Source organism: Tachypleus tridentatus, chromosome 7, assembly GCF_004210375.1.
Source record: "Tachypleus tridentatus isolate NWPU-2018 chromosome 7, ASM421037v1, whole genome shotgun sequence".
Taxonomy (NCBI): Eukaryota; Metazoa; Arthropoda; class Merostomata; order Xiphosura; family Limulidae; genus Tachypleus; species Tachypleus tridentatus.
In genome coordinates, this window is record NC_134831.1 from 184,310,980 (window position 1) to 184,334,348 (window position 23,369).

The 23,369-nt window shown below is 31.8% G+C and overlaps 1 protein-coding gene across 2 annotated transcripts in view; it reads right to left on the reverse strand.

Annotated features, from left to right (window-relative positions):
- The window catches only part of LOC143257462 (cytoplasmic polyadenylation element-binding protein 3-like), a 41,484-nt gene extending 23,119 nt beyond the window's left edge, over positions 1-18,365 (reverse strand). The window contains exons 1-4 of one of the 2 annotated variants that reach the window (XM_076516156.1): positions 16,930-18,365; positions 13,469-13,583; positions 3,095-3,145; positions 690-716 (exon numbers count right to left, since the gene is read on the reverse strand). In XM_076516156.1, the coding sequence (XP_076372271.1) occupies positions 690-716; positions 3,095-3,145; positions 13,469-13,583; positions 16,930-18,258 (1,522 nt within the window). In that variant the 5' untranslated portion in view covers positions 18,259-18,365. The remainder of the gene's footprint in view (positions 1-689; positions 717-3,094; positions 3,146-13,468; positions 13,584-16,929) is intronic. The other variant, XM_076516157.1, reaches the window with a different exon arrangement.
- Positions 18,366-23,369: the final 5,004 nt, after the last annotated feature.

Genomic DNA, 23,369 nt, shown 5'->3' on the forward strand with positions numbered 1-23,369 from the left:
TAAAAAGCCAAACATTGTTACCATTCATATACTTACAATAAAACTAGCTTAATCTTTCAGCTCTTACTTTTGAATAAAAGCCTAACATTACCATTCATATAGTTACAATAAAACTAGCTTAATCTTTCAACTTTTACTTTAGAATAAAAGCCCAACTTTACTGCTCACACTGTTACAATAAAAGCAGCTTAATCTTTCAGCTACTACTTTTAAATTTACAATAAAAGTAGCTTAATCTTACAGCTATCACTTTCAATCAAAAACCCAACATTACTACTCACATTGTTACAATAAAATTAGCCTAAACTTGCAGATATTACTATTGAATAAAAGCCCAATAATACCATTCACATAGTTACAATAAAAGTAGCTTAATATTACAGCTATTACTTTTGAATAAAAGCCCAACATTACTACTCACATTGTTAGAATAAAATTAGCTTAATCTTACAGCTACTACTATTGAATAAAAGCCCAATATCATTCATATTTTTACAATAAAAGTAGTCTCACCTTATAACTATTAAATTTTAATAAAAGCACAATAACACCAAAGATATGTTATACAAATCAGTCTAACAAATATTCTACTTATTATATAAATGTATACTAACAATACCAATCACATATATATATATGTGTGACAAATACAGCAATAACAGTCATTATAGCATTCAGACAACTATTACCTTGCTTCCGTCCAAAAGTCTGAGCAGCTTGAAACAGAGAGTACTGAATCTTATTTTTCAAGTAACCATAATGTAATTTAAGTCAAATTTTAATAGACAATCAACACCACTGCTATCCAATACAAATGAAAAAAATTAGAAAAAGAAATAATTATTAATAAGTGTGGAAAAAGCGTACTTTGGTGTTTAAGAATTACTGTACAAAATTTATAAATATTATGGTTTATACACTCAAAATGCAGTTCACACTAGCCACTAAAAATTTAACAGTGAGCTTGCATACATCACAGACACAAAGTTTGCATGATGTAGATGACTTGCATCTTCTGAAAATTTCTCAATATGTTTACAATTCTTCATAATTAATGTTACACATTACATGTACATATTCCTTGACCTCAGTTCAATAACATTTAGACTATCATGTCCATACAGTTATACAAAATACATTATGTGTAGTTAGAAGATTTGTGGTACCATTAACATGAGAATGATACAAGTCTATCGTACATATGGTGGCCCAACCTTCTTCTTCTGCTTTTTGTTAAGAAGTATTCTTCAAAAGTAATGAAACTTGCAAAATGGACCAAAATAAAATAACACTTAAGCCTTTGAAATCTTTTCCACCCATAAATGTAACTAAAATGGATGCATTAGTCAGCACATCAATTTATAGCTTTACACAGACAAGGTTAGAATTTACAATATGTGGATTAACACAGATAACATTGTAATCTGTAACATTTGGATTAACACAGATAACATTGTAATCTGTAACATTTGGATTAACACAGATAACATTGTAATCTGTAACATTTGGATTAACACAGATAACATTGTAATCTAACATTTGGATTAACACAGATAACATTGTAATCTGTAACATTTGGATTAACACAGATAACATTGTAATCTGTAACATTTGGATTAACACAGATAACATCGTAATCTGTAACATTTGGATTAACACAGATAACATCGTAATCTGTAACATTTGGATTAACACAGATAACATTGTAATCTAACATTTGGATTAACACAGATAACATTGTAATCTGTAACATTTGGATTAACACAGATAACATTGTAATCTGTAACATTTGGATTAACACAGATAACATTGTAATCTGTAACATTTGGATTAACACAGATAACATTGTAATCTGTAACATTTGGATTAACACAGATAACATTGTAATCTGTAACATTTGGATTAACACAGATAACATTGTAATCTGTAACATTTGGATTAACACAGATAACATTGTAATCTAACATTTGGATTAACACAGATAACATTGTAATCTGTAACATTTGGATTAACACAGATAACATTGTAATCTGTAACATTTGGATTAACACAGATAACATTGTAATCTGTAACATTTGGATTAACACAGATAACATTGTAATCTGTAACATTTGGATTAACACAGATAACATTGTAATCTGTAACATTTGGATTAACACAGATAACATTGTAATCTAACATTTGGATTAACACAGATAACATTGTAATCTGTAACATTTGGATTAACACAGATAACATTGTAATCTGTAACATTTGGATTAACACAGATAACATTGTAATCTGTGATATTTGGATTAATACAGATAACAATTTGTAATATTTAGTTTTACACATTTTACAATACAAAAAGTAGCATGCTACTAAGTTTTTTTTACAAAATAAATCTTACTGTGTTAACTATAAGATTTTTTGTGTGACTATTGAAATGTCACTCCAAATTACTCTATACAAAACCTTGTTAAATTTAATAGTTATATGTGTACACTTATGCATCTGTTGTGGCTGGTTAATTATAGAAAAGAAAATATTCAAACTGTGTTTGTTTATATAGCAATGTGGAATGCTAATTCCACACACACACACACTGTAAATAGTTGTGTGTGTTTAAGCACACATACATCCATATAGACCTGAAACAAGCACAAAAAATTGTTTTTAATGAATATATTATGTTATTCTTGGTACAAAACCTAACTCACAAAAGAATTATATTAACCTTCTTTCAGTCACCTTGCTATTAACACAATGGATGGTTTATGAATCCACTACACATATATAGTGTAAATCCCATTTATACTAGTTATTGAAAAAATAGGTATCCAGGAGAGAAAACCCTGTATTCACCATTTTCTTTTAAACATATAGACAGACATGAAATATTTGCACATTAGAAAGAAGTTTTAAGCATGTACAAGAACCAACAATTTTACTAGTTTCTCACTAAGGAACTTAGTAACACTGTTAAATGCAAACAAGTATATATTTAATTTTGTTTTAAATTTATGAATCTTCTGTAGACATTTTATCCTATTAGAAGAACAGGCACTAAAGAAACCTTTACTGCTAATTGCTAATTACTCAAGACTATACTAACCTTGCATGTAATGTTTGGGCTGCAACTTACTCACGTTCTGGCTGAAATAACCTAATGAAAGAAATAACAATAAACAGGGTATATACACAAATGCAAATATATTTATATATATCATCACCAGCAAAAACTACGATTTCTACACAGGATGTTCAATTTACATAATTTCCATCAATAGGAATACAGTACAACTGATAAGAATTTTTTTTTTATGGCAGAAAATTCCAAATCTTATCAACTGACTTCTCTAACAATAATAATTTCATGTGTGTCATATTCCAAACAGAAGTTATTGTAGTCATAGTAGTAAGTGGCTTATAAACAGTTTTTTATATATATATATCTGTCCTACAGTAACTTTATATATAAAAGAGATCCCCCTTTACACAATCACATCAGATTAATTTCTACAAGATAAGAATTTTAGAGCTTAAATATATTTATATTAACTAGTTGTTTAACAGATCCACTTAATAATTCATGTACACAATAGACATGGAACAAGATGAAATTCAAACTAAAAAATCTCACTATTTAGACTGCTGATAGGGGGAAATGTATACTGTGTATTGCTCTTCACAATTACAATAGGAGAGAAATCAGGAAACAATAAGCATCACCACCATAGTTGAAGATTAATCAGATGAATATTGTTAATACAACTCATCCACAACAATAACATATTATACACAACATCAGTGAAACATGTATTACATACAAGACTCTCTTTCAGAGCCTTGTATGAAAAAATAAAACAACAGATAGCCATTGTTCATGAACAATAATAAATTATATACAACATCAGTGCATCTTGCATGGACAGTTTCTCATTTTAGTCTCAATGTAAGAAGAAAAAGTTGCCACCTAATACTCTTATAGGTAAATATAGCTTTTACTCATATCAGTACAGATTCAGTATAACTGTCTTCATATGTTTTACACTTCTGTAGGAAGGGTTATTGACTTCTAATTAAAGCAAGCTGTCTATTTAGAGAAACTATATAAAAAATCACCCATTAAATAAGTATATTGTTCTTACATTCCTACACAACACTCAGTAATACTCCCACTTTCCTCTCCTTTTATCAAGAGGCATTTAAATGGGAAATTAGTTTACTTCTGTTATGATAATGGAACTCTAACAGTACGTATTTCATATCCTATACTCCTAAACATTAAAACAAATGACGGAAATAATGCCGATTTGTTTCGGACATATCTTTCTCCATGAAAAAGATGTCAGTCTGTCGGATGTATTAATGTGTAAATACTTGTTATATGTTGGCTGAAGCAACTTTGAAGAAATCTGGCAGTGGAACACATGAGGATCTCCACAGTGTTTAAATGGACATGTAACTGGATAGTGATTTAATTTTGGTAGCCATATAAATTTTTATTGCACAAAGTTTACATCAAAGAAAGTTAAATGTCCATAGCTAGCAATACCCTTGTTTAATATCTACATTCAGTAAATCTACAAAAGGAATGACCCAAGAATACTGTTCTACAATTCCCATGATACTAACAAATGCTACTGTTTGCTACTATGCATATTTACACATTTTTAACTTGAAAAGTACAAAATATTACATACCTATCTTAAATACATACACTTAATATTCATAGTAGATTCAGTTATACAAGAATGCATGTACAGTTATTTTATTTTCACATGTTATTAAAAATAACTACTGGTTTCATAAAAGACTTAATTCTTTATTCAAATACCATTACAAAATACAAAAACAGTAAACAGTCATGACTTACTACTATAATATGGTATCTTAATCCTATCATTACTTAAAGGGATAATTAATACATATTTTCTATTTGAGTTCTAATCATAGTCTGTTGTCTTGCAAATGCAAGAGACTTTTCAGAATTGAACCTTAAATCTACATTATATTTAATAAATTTTTAAGTATCTTAAAAAAATTCTACATATCACTATAAAGAATGTAGTTACATTTTTTTAGCTACTAATTATCCATTTCATCACAAAATCCAAAAGCATTTCTGATCAACCCCCAATGCAAGTGTAATATACTGTAAATAACATTAAAAGCCAAATTGAAACAAAATTTATTTTAGCAAAGGTAACTGAAATTAGCATGTCATTATGGTGTGTGTGTGTGAAGAATCTCGTTCAGTTGAAATAAAGATACATTACAGAAGGAAGAATTGGTTATAATAGTGAAAACTATGTATATCCCCCCAAGACTTCACAATTTCTGGTTCATATTGCTGACTCACAGTGCTTCTCAGTAGATGTCTAACACACCTACACATACTGGTACTGGCATACACACAGAATTTGAAACATACCTAAAAGGGTCGAAAACTCATGTACTGCTTTAAATAGAACAAAACCCTTACTTGTACTTTTCCTCTTTTATACAATTTTAGTGAGCAACATCAATAATAAATGGAAGCAAAAGCAAAGCAATGTGTATTACATTACTGAACTGTTTTACTTGAAGGATACTGGGCTTGGGGAAAGTCCATGTCTTAAAAAAGGTACTCCCTTTCTGATTGCATTAGTGAAAAAAAAAATTTAAGTAAAATTACACATAAATGTATAATTATCTTTGGATATTGACAAAGTATGATTTTCATTTCATTCAAAAAATAAGTTATTTTAATATTCTTCTTAAAAGTGCATTAAAACTTATAACTGCAAAAGTGTTTACAAATCTCAGTTTTATAATTATTCATAACAAATCATACTTTAGTCCTCTCTTTTCTTAAAATCTTTATAACTGCAAAGTTACATAAACATTCCATAAAGAGGATACTGTTTATGTAATTTATATAAATCCATCCAAGCTACTCTTACAGACAGTACAACAAGATTATAATTTCTTTGATACATTTCCAATTCCTATGGAAAAACTCCAATATCCGAGTTATTTGGGTTAATGTTTTTGTCCTTGTTTACACCCCAGTGTAGAGGTGAAGGTAAGAGTATGTGTCAGTTATATCACAAGTTTGTTTCTTCTACACAAGATTCAAGAGCAGGTGAGTATATTACACATATAAAGTTTCTTCTATACAAGATTCAAGACCAAGTGAGTATATTACACACAAAGTTTCTTCTATACAAGATTTAAGAGCAGGTGAGTATATTACACATATAAAGTTTCTTCTATACAAGATTCAAGACCAAGTGAGTATATTACACATATAAAGTTTCTTCTATACAAGATTTAAGAGCAGGTGAGTATATTACACAAAGTTTCTTCTACACAAGATTCAAGAGCAGGTGAATATATTACACATATAAAGGTACCATATGTATTCACTTGCCTTGATTAATAATGTCCCAGTTACAGTTTATCATTCATAAGTAAACATTCTACAAACGCTGTTAGTAAAACCAGAAGTACACATAGATATAAAACAAACAAGCATGTAATGTACTTAATGAGACAATGAAACATAACTGATAAGTTTTTTTGTTTTTTTTCCCTCCTTTTGTACTTGACAAAGTCATACCAGATAAAAGCCTGAATTCATGGTACCAACACTTAAGTTTTCACAGAAAACTACAAAAACACCCTTTCTTGGATCACATTATATCTACATTCAATATTGCAGTAGTGCACATAAAATGATAACTTTGGAACACAGTACACTGAGCAACTATTATTTATTATGTCCTCCTCTGACCCTATTATAAGACATAAACCAGGTATATATGCTACAAGTTATTGAGGTTAGCAACTGTCATTTCTTACTTTTTCTTGTTGTTAGTTGGATTTTTTTCTATTAAATCACTTTTCAATTAGTCCCACAAATTGTTGACTGGAACACTAACTAGGATCACTTTCATTAAGTTTATATCACTTCCTTTTCTCACTTAGCAGAAAGATACATTCTGGAAAATTCAAAACCAGGGATAACTAAATACTGTCCATTGGATATGTCTTGAGGAACAAGATTCTTGAAAGACTTGCTTCTTCACAATACCATTAATTTTCACAGTATCTTTCACATTTCCAACAAAAGAGATACCTACATCATGTTTTTTGTTGTTTTCTTTACACGCTCTTACTCTTCAAAGTAACATCTTTATCGTAGTTTCAAAATAGCCCCATCTTTGTTCCAACCACTCTTTTATCAGGATCCTTTGCAAAGTTTAAATCCTTGAGGATCCTTAGATGAAACAAATTATAACTTTTGGCTAAAACTTTTTCATATAGACTATTTTCCTGCAATAACTTTCAAACAATTCTATTACTGATTTTAACTGCATACACATCGTGTATTTATACATTTCTCAGCCATTTCAAATCAATCTTCTGCTAAAATTCTTTAAATGGCATTATCTTTTCACTTGATGTTTTTCTTGGAAATCTGTTTCTCTAATTAAAGTCTCAAAAGAGACAAATGAAATCATGCAATCAGTGAGGAACCTCAACTATTCAGCAGGAAAGGGAGAAACAAAGTGAAAACTAAATATTGATCTGATAAATGACATGAGAGGTTACAACATTGGCAGAGGGATCAAGGGAAGCAAGTAATGCCTTGAAAATTTCAATGAATTTTATAAAATCACTTTCATGAGACCAAACTCTCAGAACCTGATAAGTTCACTCTTATTGGATTCAATTTGATATCACAGGCTCATTCAGAATATGAAATGGTCATTGCAATAACCAAGGTGTACATTAAAGGTAACACATAGCATATGATGCTGAAGAGATGAGGTTCTTGCCTGACCATGTGATAATACTCCTATGCACCTAGTTGTAGGAGACTTCAATGCCAGATATCTCACCTGGGATGCCATAATGGCAAAGATTTATTATTCTGCTGTCCACAGTAGAGCCTTTAACCTTATATTTCTACACTTGGGTAAATCAAATAGAATTGCTGAGTACCAAGGTTACAGAGGTTCCTTTATATACACAGCTTTTATTAACTCCACGTTATTGTTGAATCTACCTGGTATAGGGAACAATGTCCACAGTGATCACCTGATGGATAATGTGAGCTTGAAGACAAAGTTATAACACAATCTTGAGACTTGTACAAGAATGTCAAGTTTTCTCCACCACTAAGAAAAGCCAAAGCAACAACTTTTGTAAAGAACAAAAACTCCATATTAGTAGAATAGTGATAAAGTCTGAAAAGATCAGGTCGAGTTAACATTTACAAGTCATTGCTCACACTAGGCAGAAGTAAGGATTACATGGAATGGAGCCAATTCTCCATACAGACAATTAACTTTCAGAACCTGTGAAAAGAAATCCATAAACTCTGCAACAAGGCTAACATTACAAACACTTCATTCTAGCTCTTACACAATCTAATGACTGGCATAACAACAAAAATCTTGGTTATGTCAGTCATTCAGAATGATAACAGTACCCCAATTCCACACAGATGAAGAATACTATACACAGATATATTAACCAATGTGAACATGGCAATATGCATGAGAAACTCAAGCTACAGTGATCTATATCTGAGCTAAAACTACCTGCAGATACTGAAACAATCTAAAATCTTGGATGAGATAAACAGAGCCAAAAATACATTTAAAAATGGAGTTCCAAGTACAGCTAGTGTATGATCTCCACCAGTATGAAGCTTATAGTATTCAGCCAAATAAAAGTAGCATTCTAACACCAACACAGTAGGGCAACAGGTAAAGTTCCTGTAGCAAATCTTCATATACATCAATGATGGATTGCTCTCATTTTGAGGACCATGAAATCATCATCCTGAAAACATTATTGGCATAATCACATTTAAGTGGTTATTACAGTGGAAAAAAAACCTAAATAAATGCCATTGAATTCACAACTGGTACATTGGAAAATCTTGAACACTGTGAGAACACCCTAAAAGTAGCCTTGGATCTGGGATATATCTACAATAGAATCCAGCTGCCCATTCCTGTTGACAAAATACTCCTAACAGGCATCAATGTAATATGTAAAAGAGAGGTCAGAGGTGCACTATCAGAAGATGAATCATGAAACATTGAAGCTAACAATGAGATTGGATTGTCCACTAACACTGTTCTGCAACAATAATCACTGCAACAATAATACTCATCAGTCATCTTCAACATCTTTAAAACCATAAATCTAACATTTTGACAGTCAAACCAGATGGCATTTGTTAACCTTTGCTTGTAATATTCTGCTGTACAATAGAGTCTCAAGCAAAGCTTAATTAAATGTGAGATGCAACAGTGAGCAAATACTGAAATGCCACTTAACAACAAACATGCTTATGAGGTCAATCCACCACCATACTTTGAGAATATTACCATCTATCTGGAAGAAACAATAAAGTTCCTTTAATTTGGAATATAGTGACCAAAACATATTTAATGTGACATCAATTTTAAATATTTAAAACCCTAGTGTTAATAAGGTCCTAAGATAACTAGAATTTTTTCATGTGATTCACCAATTTTGTTTTAATCCTACCTGTATACTTATTATTTTATTTCTTTTGAAGATATCCTGATGTATGGACAGAATGCAAGATGTCTTCAAAATGCATCCTTATACATAATCAATAGAATTGAAGTCCGTCTGATACACATTTTCTTCTTAAAGAAATCTTTTGCTTACTTCAGCTTAATTTATCACACATGATCACAAACTGTAGTTCTTATTGCTTCTGACAATGATATGGCCATTCCAAAGGATGAAGAAATTGATACATTCATCAACACTTATTCTACTAACATGGTATTTCCAACACTGCCATGTACACCACATTCTCAAATGAAAATAGAATCAGTTCAGCTACATATCCTCTCCAATTTTGTACAACACTGTTATCTGGTTGTTCCATGCACTGTCAGTCCATGACATATTCTTTGCACAAATGCAAATAAAATCCATGTCTTAGGATGAGAACAATACATGTCAGTCTTATCAACTTAACAATATTTTGAACTGTGTGTATATATTATTACAACACAATAACAGAGCAAAGTACTTTCAAAACAGTATTAGAGAAAAGAATAAATAAATTAAAGACTATAAAACCTTAACAATAAACAAAAAATTAACATGTCAGGATACCTCAGGACATGTATGTTGAACAAAATTTTCCACACATGCTATAAGAGAGACCTTATAACTGTACTTATGTGAGAAGAAACTATATTATTTACAAGACAAATAAACAAAGGAACTTAACCCTTGGATATCCAACAGAAACAAAATTCATCCCCCCCCCCCCATATTCATTCAACAAAGTTTATAAAATCTAAAAGGTAAGCAAACACCGCATTATCATTTCAAATATTTCACAAGCTCACACTTCTACAGCAAAGTTCCTACAGAAAATAAATATTTAGAATCCAGATACTTAGAGCTCATCTCTCACTCCTAATGCTAAATTCTCACTTCTACCTCATCATAATGGGCAACCTATCCAAGCAGTTGACAACTGTCAACACCTCAATCAAGTTGCTCACACTACCTCCTTCACTTCCTGTATATTAAACAAGTTACAATCCTCAAACTTCTTTTCAAAGCTCAGACTTCCAAATTAAACATTATACCAGTAACCTCTTCTTTCAGAATGTTCATTCCTCCAATGAAACCAAAGTTATACACAGCACCCTAACAAAGGTCCAAGGTTATAGCAGCATTGTAAATTTCAACATCAAAACTTCTATGAACATGAACATTTTTAAGCTCACCAATCACAACAAACACCTTGTCACAATCACCAAGGATCCATCAACAACAACCAATTATCCAGTCACAACCATCAGGGGTCCATCAACCATCACACACACAAAGTACACATCCCAAATATGTCATTTAAAACTACCAATAATGTAAGCTAACTTTCAGAATCCAGTTAACAATACTTGGGTTTCTAATAGTGAAAGAAAACTGTCACAGAATCACTGCTTTAAGGCATTAAAATTATCAAGAATTTACATATCCCACTCCTCAAAAAGCCACTTGAATCATTGAAACTACACAGGAAATCAAATCTTGGAAAATCACAGGGCAAAAATGTATATCTTTTACAAGGTTGAATACTTGAAAGTTTCTATAGATACACCCATTTAGCTAACAAAAGACATCTTAAAATAAGAGTAGAAACAGATGAACATTATTATTTAGATAACAAAATGCTTACTACTACAGAAAGGTACCACTTGAACAACCAAGGGTGTATTCTGAACTATTATTTAGATAACAAAATACTTACTACTTTAGAACTGTACCAAGTGAACAACTAAAAGTACTTTCTTAACATCTGAGTATCGTAATATTTCTAAAGCAAGTGGGCAACAGGATATGGAAATGGGAAAGATGACAGATTTATTCATCTCAAAGTTTCTTCCTCTCCCTCTCTCTTAACCAAGATAATTAACTAAATTATCTAAAGTTAAACTCAATGTTTCAAATAAGAGACCTCCCAAATTAGAGAAATTAGAATCTGTACATCAAGTAAATCATTTTAAAACCAACAGTATTTATTTATAAAAGCAGTGAATGCCTAGATTTGAGTTTCTAAATTTGTTATTTTTAACACTTAAGTATCTGCAGTACTTCCAAGCTAATCTACTCTATAGCATTGAACCTCCACTGTCCAACTGATCTAATTCCTCAGCAATCATAAGTATTGGAATTAAATCATCGCTAGTTCAAAAAAGAACTATTCCAAAGGTTTGGAACCCCTCCTCATAGCTAAATTTATGGAGGTCAGATGTCATTTCTCCATTATAATAACTGCAATCTGGACTCTTTCCAGAAACTGCACACAGTAATTTAAGTTAGGCTTTATTAGTCTTATAAAAAAAGTACAATAATCTCTATACTCTTTAACCTTCAACTGGTAGGGTGTGGTAAGTAAGATTCACATCAATATTTCAACTCAACCAGTGCTGTTCTCTACCTGATATTATCTGTACTTTATCAAGAACTCTGTTCTTGAGTGTTGAGTAGAATAAATATGCTGTCACAGTTCTCTTTCTTATTGTCACTTTGATCCACCCTTCCATGTGTGATACAAATATTTTATCAGGTTTAACGTACAGACTGCTGAATGATTAACTTTCTTTAGAACAACTAAATGGAAAGCAGATAATTTCACTAAATTAACAACTATATGGAAAGCAGATAATTTCACTAAATTAACAACTAAATGGAAAGCAGATAATTTCACTAAATTAACAACTATATGGAAAGCAGATAATTTCACTAAATTAACAACTAATACCATGTCCCTTCACAAATCCTGTAAAAGAGCCTTTGCAATATTTTAAAATTTTTAATGTTTAATGATAAAGTGAATCTTTCAAGAACCAGAAATTGTTATAAGGTTAGATAAACTGTTTATAGAAAGTTTGCCTCAACAGTAGAAGTGCTATATTTGACTTTTTTTTTAAGGATGGTATTACAAGGGTAACTTTCTGAAATCCATCCAATTCCAATCTACAATTGTGTTTAAGTTTTTATTTTTATATACAACCTAAACTAAGAAAACAGTGCAGTAGTATTCTGATTAATAGCTTTTTTGAGATTGCTAATGAGATTATAATGAAGAAACTAATTACAGATTTTAACAAGTTTTCTTCTCATTGTAATAAGTTTTCAGTTCCTGACCTTAAGCTCATTATAAAAAACAATAACAGATAAAGCAAAATTGATTTTGTTCCCATTAACACATCAACTGAGAATCAAAAATTAAAAAAAATTACTGATGCAAAGAACTGTGTTTATCATTCATCCGACAAAAAAAAAAATCAATGACACTTGAACTACAGAAACCAATTATAGTAGAGATAAACTTTATGAAATAACTTAAAAATAAATTGCAACTTCAATATATACAATGACAGTACCCGGGGGAACAAATCTGGGCAGGGTTGTAGTTATTTTGACTAAAACAGCTTTACTTTTCTAAGAAGGTGATTGGTCTTTAGGATGGAATGCCTTCAGATATGGTAGGTGTAATTAATTTCAAGGAGTTTAAAAACAAACTGAGTATTTATCTCAATGTTTAGTTTTGTGTATAGGACAACCTGTATGAACCAACAGGTCCCTTGTTATAATTAACATATAATGTCACTATTGTGATAGCTTTAGTAATGGTAACTTGATTGAGGAATAAACTTTCTGGAATCTATGAAGAAGACTGTTTGGACAGTATGATTTTTTACAATGAATTACTAAATTTTGAAATACTTGGCCTTGTGATTTGGCATAAGTTTATAGTTCCTGTTTAATAATATATATATATATATATATATACTATGTGGCTTCATATTTAATTTGGTTTGTTTAGGCCTAGAAGTTACCTACATGGGACAAAAATCCAATTGTTACATTTCTCTCTCTGACATACTGACAACTTGAAAAACCATTCAACATTTCTTACCTTTAGGGTCATAACCATCCACTCGTGCAGATTTCATTATATCTAATATCTGTTGTTCAAGTGGATAAAGTTGTTCCAAAGGACTTGAGTTAAAGTTTCCCGTAAACTGACATTCCTAAAGGATGAAATATTATTACACATAAAGCCACATATCTGATATGAGCATTATATAAACAAAAAAAAGTCACATTGCAAATGAAATCAAGATGAATGAAAATACTTTTTTTAAAGTCATAACGTTGACAAGAATGATAGTTTATCAATACCAGCAACTGAATATTAAAATGCATTAGAGAAATTTCTCCATTGCAGTCAAAATATGCTTTCCATCATTGTAACAGTCAACAGAACTCCCCTGGTCATAAAACTGGCATCATTCTTTAGTAATATAGCAAAGAACTCTCTTCAGCATATTTTCTTGATGAAGATCTAAAACTACATCCTTTAATAACATTGTCAAGAAATTTTAATGTTATATGTAGAAATTTTATAGTTTTTGTTCAAGTTGGAAAAGTAATAAGAGAGATCATATTAAGACTTTTTTTGGTTATGGCAAATTAATAACATTACACAGTGAAAGGGTTAAACAGTATCATAAATGAACTGTGCAAATGAAACAAGGAATTTTGCTTGGAAAAAAAATAGCCAAATGTTATGAAATAAAAATAAACAAGGTTGGTATATGTCAGGCATACATTAGAGAAATACTTCTCAACAATTTCTACTGATCATTGGCAGGAATGTGTTCAGGGCAGATTAGTTATGGTGCCAGCAAAACAAAGTTTTTACTATAAAAATGTTCAAGGAACTTGACTGAGTAACACTTCATTTTATAATGTGCAGGCATTTCTTGATTTTTTGAGTAACTGCCTTCTCAGTCATCAAGTGAAAGATCCAGAGAAGGTGCTATTTTAGACTATTTTTAGTACTTCCTAAGCAAACTCAACAGATCTTGCATGAAAATTCCGTATGTGAAATACTGAATAGAAGTTCTAAAGAGGCAATAATTTATTGTACAGGTCACTGGTTAAGACACTTGTATAACGGTTTAGTCTGGCTCCTACCTTAGAAAGGATATTGAATTATTGAAAAGTGTTACTAGGATGATAACTACGATGAAAAGATTGTTATACAAAGAAAATTTAAGATCTCCGAATTTTTTTCTTGGGAAAAGAGTTAGAGGGCATCTAATTGAGGTGTCTAAAATTGTTAAGAGAATTGAGTGTTTATATATCATCTTTAGCAGGATAGGAGTCATCTTTAGCTACAAAAATATAAATGGTCTTATGAATGGGTTGCCTTTGGATGTGGTGGATGCAATTAATTTAATGGAGTTTAAGGGAAAGCTTGATAAATATTGAATGATAAGGGCTGATACTGAGTTTATGTTTAGTTTAATTTAGTGAATAGAACAACTTAGCTGGACCAAAAAAGGTCCATTACTGTAATAAAGTGAGATGTGAAACTGAAAGTTACTTGTGCTAAAATAAGGAAAGTTAAAAAATAAGGGTTAAGAGTTTCTTAACTCGAAACATTAAAAACTTCTTGTGGTTACATTGACTGTGAAAAGAAGTCCTGGAACAGAATTTAGAGAAAACTACTATTTTATTTCATGAGCATTTTGCAAAAGAATATACCAACTTCTGTTATATAACTTGAAAAACTATTCCACATTTTTACTAGTCTCTCAAAAATGTTAAATTTTCATATATCTAACTGTCTTTCATTTGACAGTTTTGATTTATTTTACTTTCACTTGTTTATAACTAGTTTTCTCTCACAGCTATTATTAACAATCTTTTAAGTTTTAACCATGTCTTCTTTTAATCTTCAAGTGTTATGTTGGTAGATTTAGTTTAACTAAACTTATCTGGTATCTAACATCTTAGGGTTGGTATTAATTATGGATTTCAGTTTAACTAAACTTACTTGGTATCCAGTATCTAATAGATATAAATATTACAAAACCAGAGTATTTGCAGCAATATCTGAAATATTATTCATATAAATCATAAACAAATTGGGTCCCAGGACATTACCTTGTTCTATTCCTACTAATTACCTCAAGCCAATCTGATAGAGTTCCAATTATTCAGACCTGTTGTTATTTGTCAAAAACAATTATTTCCATCTGATAATTTTAGAACTTACATTAGCTCTTCATCTCAGTTATTGGGTTCTTACATTGGGTTCTGTACAGTAAGAAATACTTTCCTAAAATCATGAAATGTGGTATGAAAGAAACAAAACTAAATCAAAAGGACCTTGCTGCAAATGCAAAAATGTAATATTAAACATAAAAAGATACTGTAGCCATGTAAATACAAAACAAAACTAAATCTAGGTTATTTGCTTGAGGCTTTGTTTATTATTATTACACTAATGAAAACTACAGGGGGACAATTAATAAAGTATCCTGATGACACTAAACACTCCTAGGGTACCAAGGATGTTACAGTAACAGTAAATCACTTAGATCAATTGATAAACTGGCCAACATTTAACAAGGGGCCTTTAATTACAGTGAGTAAAAAGTCATCAAAAACTTTGAATCACACATGTAATAACTAATATTAACAGGAATCCTCTCAGCAGTGTGACAGAAAAAACAGACCTTGGCATACTGGTGGATAAGTCACTCATGTAAATAAAGTGGTGTTTTGTTGCACATGATAAAACTAATAGAAATTTAGTAAGTATCTGTAGACACACTGATTATAAAACTAAGTAATTATCTCTATATACAAGTCACCAATTAGACTTCATTTGGAATACTGTGCACAATTTTGAATCAGAGGAGAGCTATTAAGACGATTCTTGGAAAGAAATATATTAAAGGGGCAAATTAATATTTTATTTTCTCTTGTGAAAAGAAGAGCATGGGGAAGCTCAATGAAACTTTCATTATCTGAGGGATCAACAGGATAAACCATTGAATTATTAATCCTGTATCCTGAAGACAAGTTTTGTTTTATTAACAGGGTGATTGGCTTAAAAAATGCCAATACTTCAAAGAGGTTTATTAAGAAAGTTCCCAACTTCCAAAAAAACTAAAGGTGAACTTAGATTACTGTCTTTTCTCAAGTGTTGGTGTAAGGTCAGCTATACAGAACCAAATGGTCCCTTGTGGTTTGTAAGTTATGTTTAGGTTAGTATGGGTGCGACCTTGATTACCTGAAGTTTCCTAGCATTTTAAATTTTTCTTCCGATTTTTGGTCCTTATGTTCTAATTACAGCAACTAATCATATATTGTCATCATTATAAACTTTAATATTTTTATATATTACATAAATTGATCTAGGTTGATCAAAAGAACAACAACAAACCATATAACTTAGAAACAACTACTTTAAAATTCCATCACCTACACTGTCGTGTTATGTCAGTTCTCTTAAACAATCAACATGTTTTGTTTTTTTTTATGTTTAAGAAAAAACATTTTAAAAGTTACAATAAATACCCGAAATGTTTCTTCTTTGCCATCTTCTCTTCGAAGGTTAGCCTGTAAGTCTTGCTGTTCAGCATAATTGCTGAAAGGCCACGTAACATTCTTCCGGAACTTGGACGGTGAATTTGACAAATGTCCACAAGAAACAGGGAACTTTTTCAATGAAGAGGCTGGATTAGACACAGACTGCTTTTGAACTCCTGCAAGATTTGTTGCACTCCATGGATACACAGAGTTACGAGTTTGTTGTAATGGCCAGGCTTGTGATGGGGTATTCCATTCTGGATACCCTTCGTTTAGTGACTGACTGTCATGGCCACCCCGGCCAAAACCGTGAGCTCCAGTGATAGCCCGTCTGTGATACTGGTACTGTTGAGGAAACAAATTATTACTCAAACTGCTGACAGTTTGTACTTGATTTCCTAGGCCGGCACTTAAGTTTAAAACAGAGTTGATATGATTGATATTTGGTGTAGTACTTAACTGAGAATTTTGTACTGAAAAATTACCATTAACCGTATGCATTCCGCTGGGATATTCTTCACAGTTTTGCCCAACAAATGGCCAATAACTTGATGTAGAAGTTGGCATTATAAATGAGACTGAAGGTTTAGCAAACTCAAGCTGTGAGGTTATCATTCTTTCATGACCTACACTGGTAGAAACCACCGTACAAATAGGTGATATTTCACACATTAAGGATAAATTCTCACTTTCTCCATTTTTCACTGACAAACTATCAGTTGCATTTGATACACTGCAATCTTCTTTTGAGAGAGAAACCATATTTTTGTTACTAGTATTAGACTCCATTATAGGAAACACAAACCCATCTGCACTTTTTCTTGAATCTAATCTTCTTGGGTCCTCAATTCCTGTTTCAGAAAAAGAGCACAAGTTTTGCGGCTGACTCTGAGATCGTGTAAGTTGAGCCTGAGTAGTGTTATTAGTACTGCTGCTAATACTAATGGGAGAAACGTTGTTTGTACCAAACGCTGCTGTAGCCCCACTGAAGTTTTTGTAAGAAATACCTGAATTTTCACTTTCAACTTCAACATTTCTTGGGGATTTAGACTTCTCAAACATCAGTTCTTCTTTAGTGTCAATATCAGACGTGACTTCCCTTATGTTAGAAATATTATTACTTGTTAGTCTACAAGATACTGTATCGTTTACGATATTGTTACTATCGGTTGATCCACCGGAACAAACTTGTCCGGTTTGTTCACTTGCTGCTTTCAGCTTGGTCGAAAACAAGACAGCTGTGTTACTAACTTTCTTATTTTCACTGGATGATATATGATTTACAGCTGATGATAACTCCAAGCTGAAATCCCCCATTACCTAAATTACTTTCCTGCATAAGAGATTGTAATTTTTCACTCTCAATCGTTCTCCAGCCACGTCTTCAATACTAAATGGTACCTCCTCCTTGTACGCAGTGCAGCATAGTTACCGGAGAATATTACGACATCTGGTGCCTAATTATTATCTATAGAGTCAGCAGAATATACATATTGTGAACAGCTTGGTATTTTGTACCTTCTTGGGCTCAATAATAATTTTTCCTTTCCAGTTTTTCCTCCCCTTATATTATCCAGTCTTTTTGTATAAAGTATAAGCATACAGTTTTATTTTTCACTGACAAATATATATATTTTAATATAAAAGTGAAGGATCTTCAAATCACTTTACCTTTTCTTTTTTTACAAAGCAAAATATTATTTTCTCTTTTCACATTGTTTATTCCGTTAAATTCATCAAACGCCGTGTTTATTAAAGTTTGATTATGTTATTCAAGATGAGATTATAAATTAAAGCGACAACAAAAAACTGGAGAAACTCAAATGTTTGTTATTATGACATACACTAATATCAATATTTATAAGTAATTTGATTAATCTTTTAATTAATATGTTAAAAATGATACTTTTGTGGTTTCACTTGCTTGTATAAATTACTTTCAAGGACGTGTTCAACGAAATATCTTTAGAATTTTTTAAAAAATTGTGCATACTGTATATAATGTGAAAGATGATATTTGAAACTTCTTTGTGTAAATGTTTATTACTTAACATACAAAAACTTATTCAATATGTTATTGAATTTATCAAAAAAAGTAAAAATACAAACATATTACTAAACGGTATAGGATGGTATGAAAGTGTTATGTAATTATACATTAAACCTTTCTTGAACGCCCCCCGTTAGTACAGCAGAAAGTTTATGGATTTACAACGCTAAAATTAGGGGTTCAGCAGATAGCCCGATGGGGCTTTGCCATACGAAAACACACGCACACACACATACACTATTCTTGAAAATATTTCTAGTCATCTCTTCATTTATTATTAAAAATGTAAAGGAAAAAGCAATTAAACATAGCCTGTACATTAAAACGGACGACAAACCGCCCCCAGTGGCACAGTGTCATGTCTGCGGACTTACAACAATAGACACTGGGTTTTGATAGTAGTGGTGAGCAGAACACAGGTAGCCATTTCTGTAGCTTTGTGCTTCACTCGAAACAAACTAGTCTTTCAAACATTGTTGTGCTTGTTTGTTTATTGCAGAATTGTCTTTCAAAGCTACACAAGGTTATCTGTACATAACCCTTTCTAATTTTGAACTGCTAAATTAGAGGAAAAATAGGTGCTCTTATATGACCGAATAGTGAGATCGATCGTCACTTCTACGATACAGTCACGATCTTGAGGTGAGTAACAAAGTTATGCAGTGAAAACAAGAAAATCACCGATTTACAATTTGGGCACGCTACCTACTAGGCAACAACCGATACCTCTTTTAAAGAATAAAGTATAAGAATAATGTCAAATAAATATTGGTAACCACATAAAAATATAATTAAGATACGTTCTGTTTAAAAATCCAGAAGAACTAATATAATTTTTAAAGTATTTTGATATAAAAAACAACTAATGATTCGATAATATAAAATATATACAGTATTCGAGTTCTAACTGGTTTCAGTTGAAAACAAAGAACTACTGATGTCATTATGTTCCGGAAGTGGGTACAATGTCAAAAAATGAAAATTTCTGAAACGAAAAGTTTGTAGCAAATTCCTTATTTCCTTTCCCACTTTCAACTCTACAGATCTCTACACGTCTTATGTTATTCGGTTGAGATATTACCACAAGATATTTCCTAATTATTAATATGCAGAGAGTTACTTGTTTGTATATGATGCATATTTTTACATAAATAATATTATTTTTTATTCAGTTGTCGTCATTAATTGAAATATTAACTTCATACGAATCATAAATTTTATTGTTACAATTTCTAGCCCTGAAAACTATTCAGCCGCTAGATGGAGAAACTGTTGTTATTAACACAGATGTTAAACGACGTTACTAAAATATTGCCAATAAAAATTATATCTGTGTAATTTACTGAGAAAATTACTATAGAGTTACAGATTATGAGACACGCAATTTTTATAAGACAACCGATTTGAAAGATAATTAACATATGTTAGTAACTTAACAGTGTTAGTTTACTGTTGAAGTTCAGCAGAGCAAAGAGATTGTCTGGGCAAACAAAAGTCGTTTGGTTATTTTATTTGAATCACCTGTCAACAATAATAAAACAATAGCAACAATACATCTACTACACATTCCAAAAATAGTGCCTGTGAAATTATGTGTATGCTTGATAATATACGAAGTTTTAATGTTTTTATTTATTGTGTGCTTGTTATTTTAAAAGCTTCCTTCTTTTCTTTACTTACAAATTTTCAGTTTCCCACACATGTTGAGTATATGCTGCGAAAAGATTCTTTCTATCAGTATCCGTCCCCCACTATCCCTTTTTTTTAGTTTCAGAAGAATAGATAAATAATACTCAGTTATTTTGTTTTTTGTGTGTTTTATCGGAATATTATTTGAGTATTTCAGAATTAACACAAAAAGTCATTGAGGAATAACATAGAATTACTAGTTTTCACTCAAAACTGCAAAATTATCGCTGTACGAACTATTGGGTCCCCCGCCGGTACAATGGTAAGTCTACGGATTTACAACGCTAAAATCAAGGGTTCGATCGCCCTCGGTGGACTCAACAGATAGCGTGATGTGACTTTGCTATAAGAAAACACACACACACGAACTACTGAAGAAGTAATGTACGGGTTTACCAGAAGTACATCCACGAGTTCTTTATCTATACCTCATTATGCATACGGCCCGGCATGGCCAGGTGGGTTAAGGCGTTCGACTAGTAATCTGAGGGTCGCGAGTTCGAATCCCCGTCGCACCAAACATGCTCGTCCTTTCAGCCGTGAGGGCGTTATAATGGGATGGTTAATCCCACTATTCGTTGGTAAAAGAGTAGCCCAAGAGTTAGTAGTGGGTGGTGATAACTAACTGCCTTCCCTCTTGTCTTACACTGCTAAATTAGGGACGGCTAGTGCAGATAGTCCTCATGTAGTTTTGCGTGAAATTCAAAAACAAGGAAACAAAACATTAAAATCTATTAACTCTATAGCCCCCTGGTGGCACAGCGGTAACGTCGAATACTTCTGACGCTTAAAATCTGTGTTTTCCATCCTCGATGAGCACAGCACAGATAGCACATTGTGGAGCTTTGCGCATAAGAACAAATAAACAAATTAACTCTTTAGTAATTGCGTTGGACTATTACACAAAATATCTTCATACAGAAACGAAAGTTGATTTCTTATTTAAAAGAGAAGAATAGACGCCCGAGTTTCACTTGTCAACATAATCCTTTTTAACTATAATTAATTCACCCTTTAATGAGCTTCATTACACGAGCTCAGTAAAATGGGGTGAGGCGTGATCCTAAGTCTACAATTGCATCAAACTGCTAAGAGAACAACAACTCTCTGGGCATGCCCACTTTGACAGCCCTCAAGAAACATTAACAAAACACAGATATTAGTTCAAGGCTACATGGGAAAGGACTGTTGTTTCTATCTTCTCAGTTACATCTATGATGTGTCATTATCATTTTTAAAAAAACAACAACACAAAAACATATCCCATTTTGTACATAAACATTAATGATTTCTTTTATTTTTTACTGAAGGTAAAATTTTAAAGCAATGTGTGACGTTGAGATCTAATGCATTCTTTGATCGTCCGTACCTTCTGCTGTGGATTGTAGTTTCGCCTATTCAAGTTAAAGTAAACGCACTTAAAACAACATGGATTGTCTATTTTGATTCTTTTAGGCTTAACGCATAAATTACAAATACGTTTCGTCAAGGACGTATTGTAATGTGCCTATTTAACTTTTTCTTCTTCGTTTGTTAAGATGTAGGTTACATCATGTTGTATAAAGCCAAATTCACACCGGCGGATCGATTTCGAGCCGATAACACTGCACAATTGCAGTTTCTGCTTCTTGAACACTGTTGGGTGTTCCTTATAGATTTTTGGCTGCTGATCACGAAATTCTCATCAAAATTTGCCCATCACGTACCGTTTCATCGAAATGTTTAGTTCCACCAGGACATTGCTACAATGGAAAAACAATATTAGGGCAACTGGAATCCATCACTGCTTGCTGGCTATTGTTGGACACTGCAAAGTGATGCACCGGACATTGAATACAAACAAAATCAAGAGCAAAACACTTTTAATTACGTTGAACTTAATAGCGTATTAAAAACATAAACGCAATTAAATACATTATTGCCGGTGAACAGTTAACTGTCTATTTCTCAGAGTTCCTACGTGAGGAAGCAAAACCAAAACTATATTTGTGCATACCCACTAGGTACCTGTTACAATCAGCAAACACTTTTCAGGAAGCCAAACTTTTCAAAAAATATTGTTGTGCAGCGTAACACGATTTTTCATCAGTTCCTATTTACTCACATAAAGTGTATGGGGGGGGGATCATTTCTTTACGTTTGTTTTAAAAACTAAACAGAACTTGTTTTAACCGTAAAACAATATTGGGCTATCTGTTGGGAATCGAACTCCAGATTTTAGCGATACCAGGCAGTAAACTTGTCGCTAACCCACCGATGGACATATTTCTTTATCAGTACTTTTCGTACAATCCTTTATGTTGATCAATTACTTATACAATACCGCAACAATCATATAGTATTGTTGTTTTTTGCATTATTTATGCAATGTTGTTCAGCTATTGTATACAATTAAGGAACCTAAGAGCCTTTCTTTATAATTCTTTAAAGCAAATAAATGTTTGTGTATGTGTGTATGTATATATACATATTCTTGTAACTCGCGCGCTATAGAAGTAATTATATACATTTTGTTTCGATTAAATAGTATGATAATAAACCTATCTGCAAAAATTACGTTAACTATTACAATATTATAACCCATTTCTTTACAATTGCATACTAAATTAACGTTTCCCAAACCCTGGGGCATCCCCTTGGGGAGAATACAATCCAATTATGTGCTTTTATGTAAAACTAAGGAGGCCTG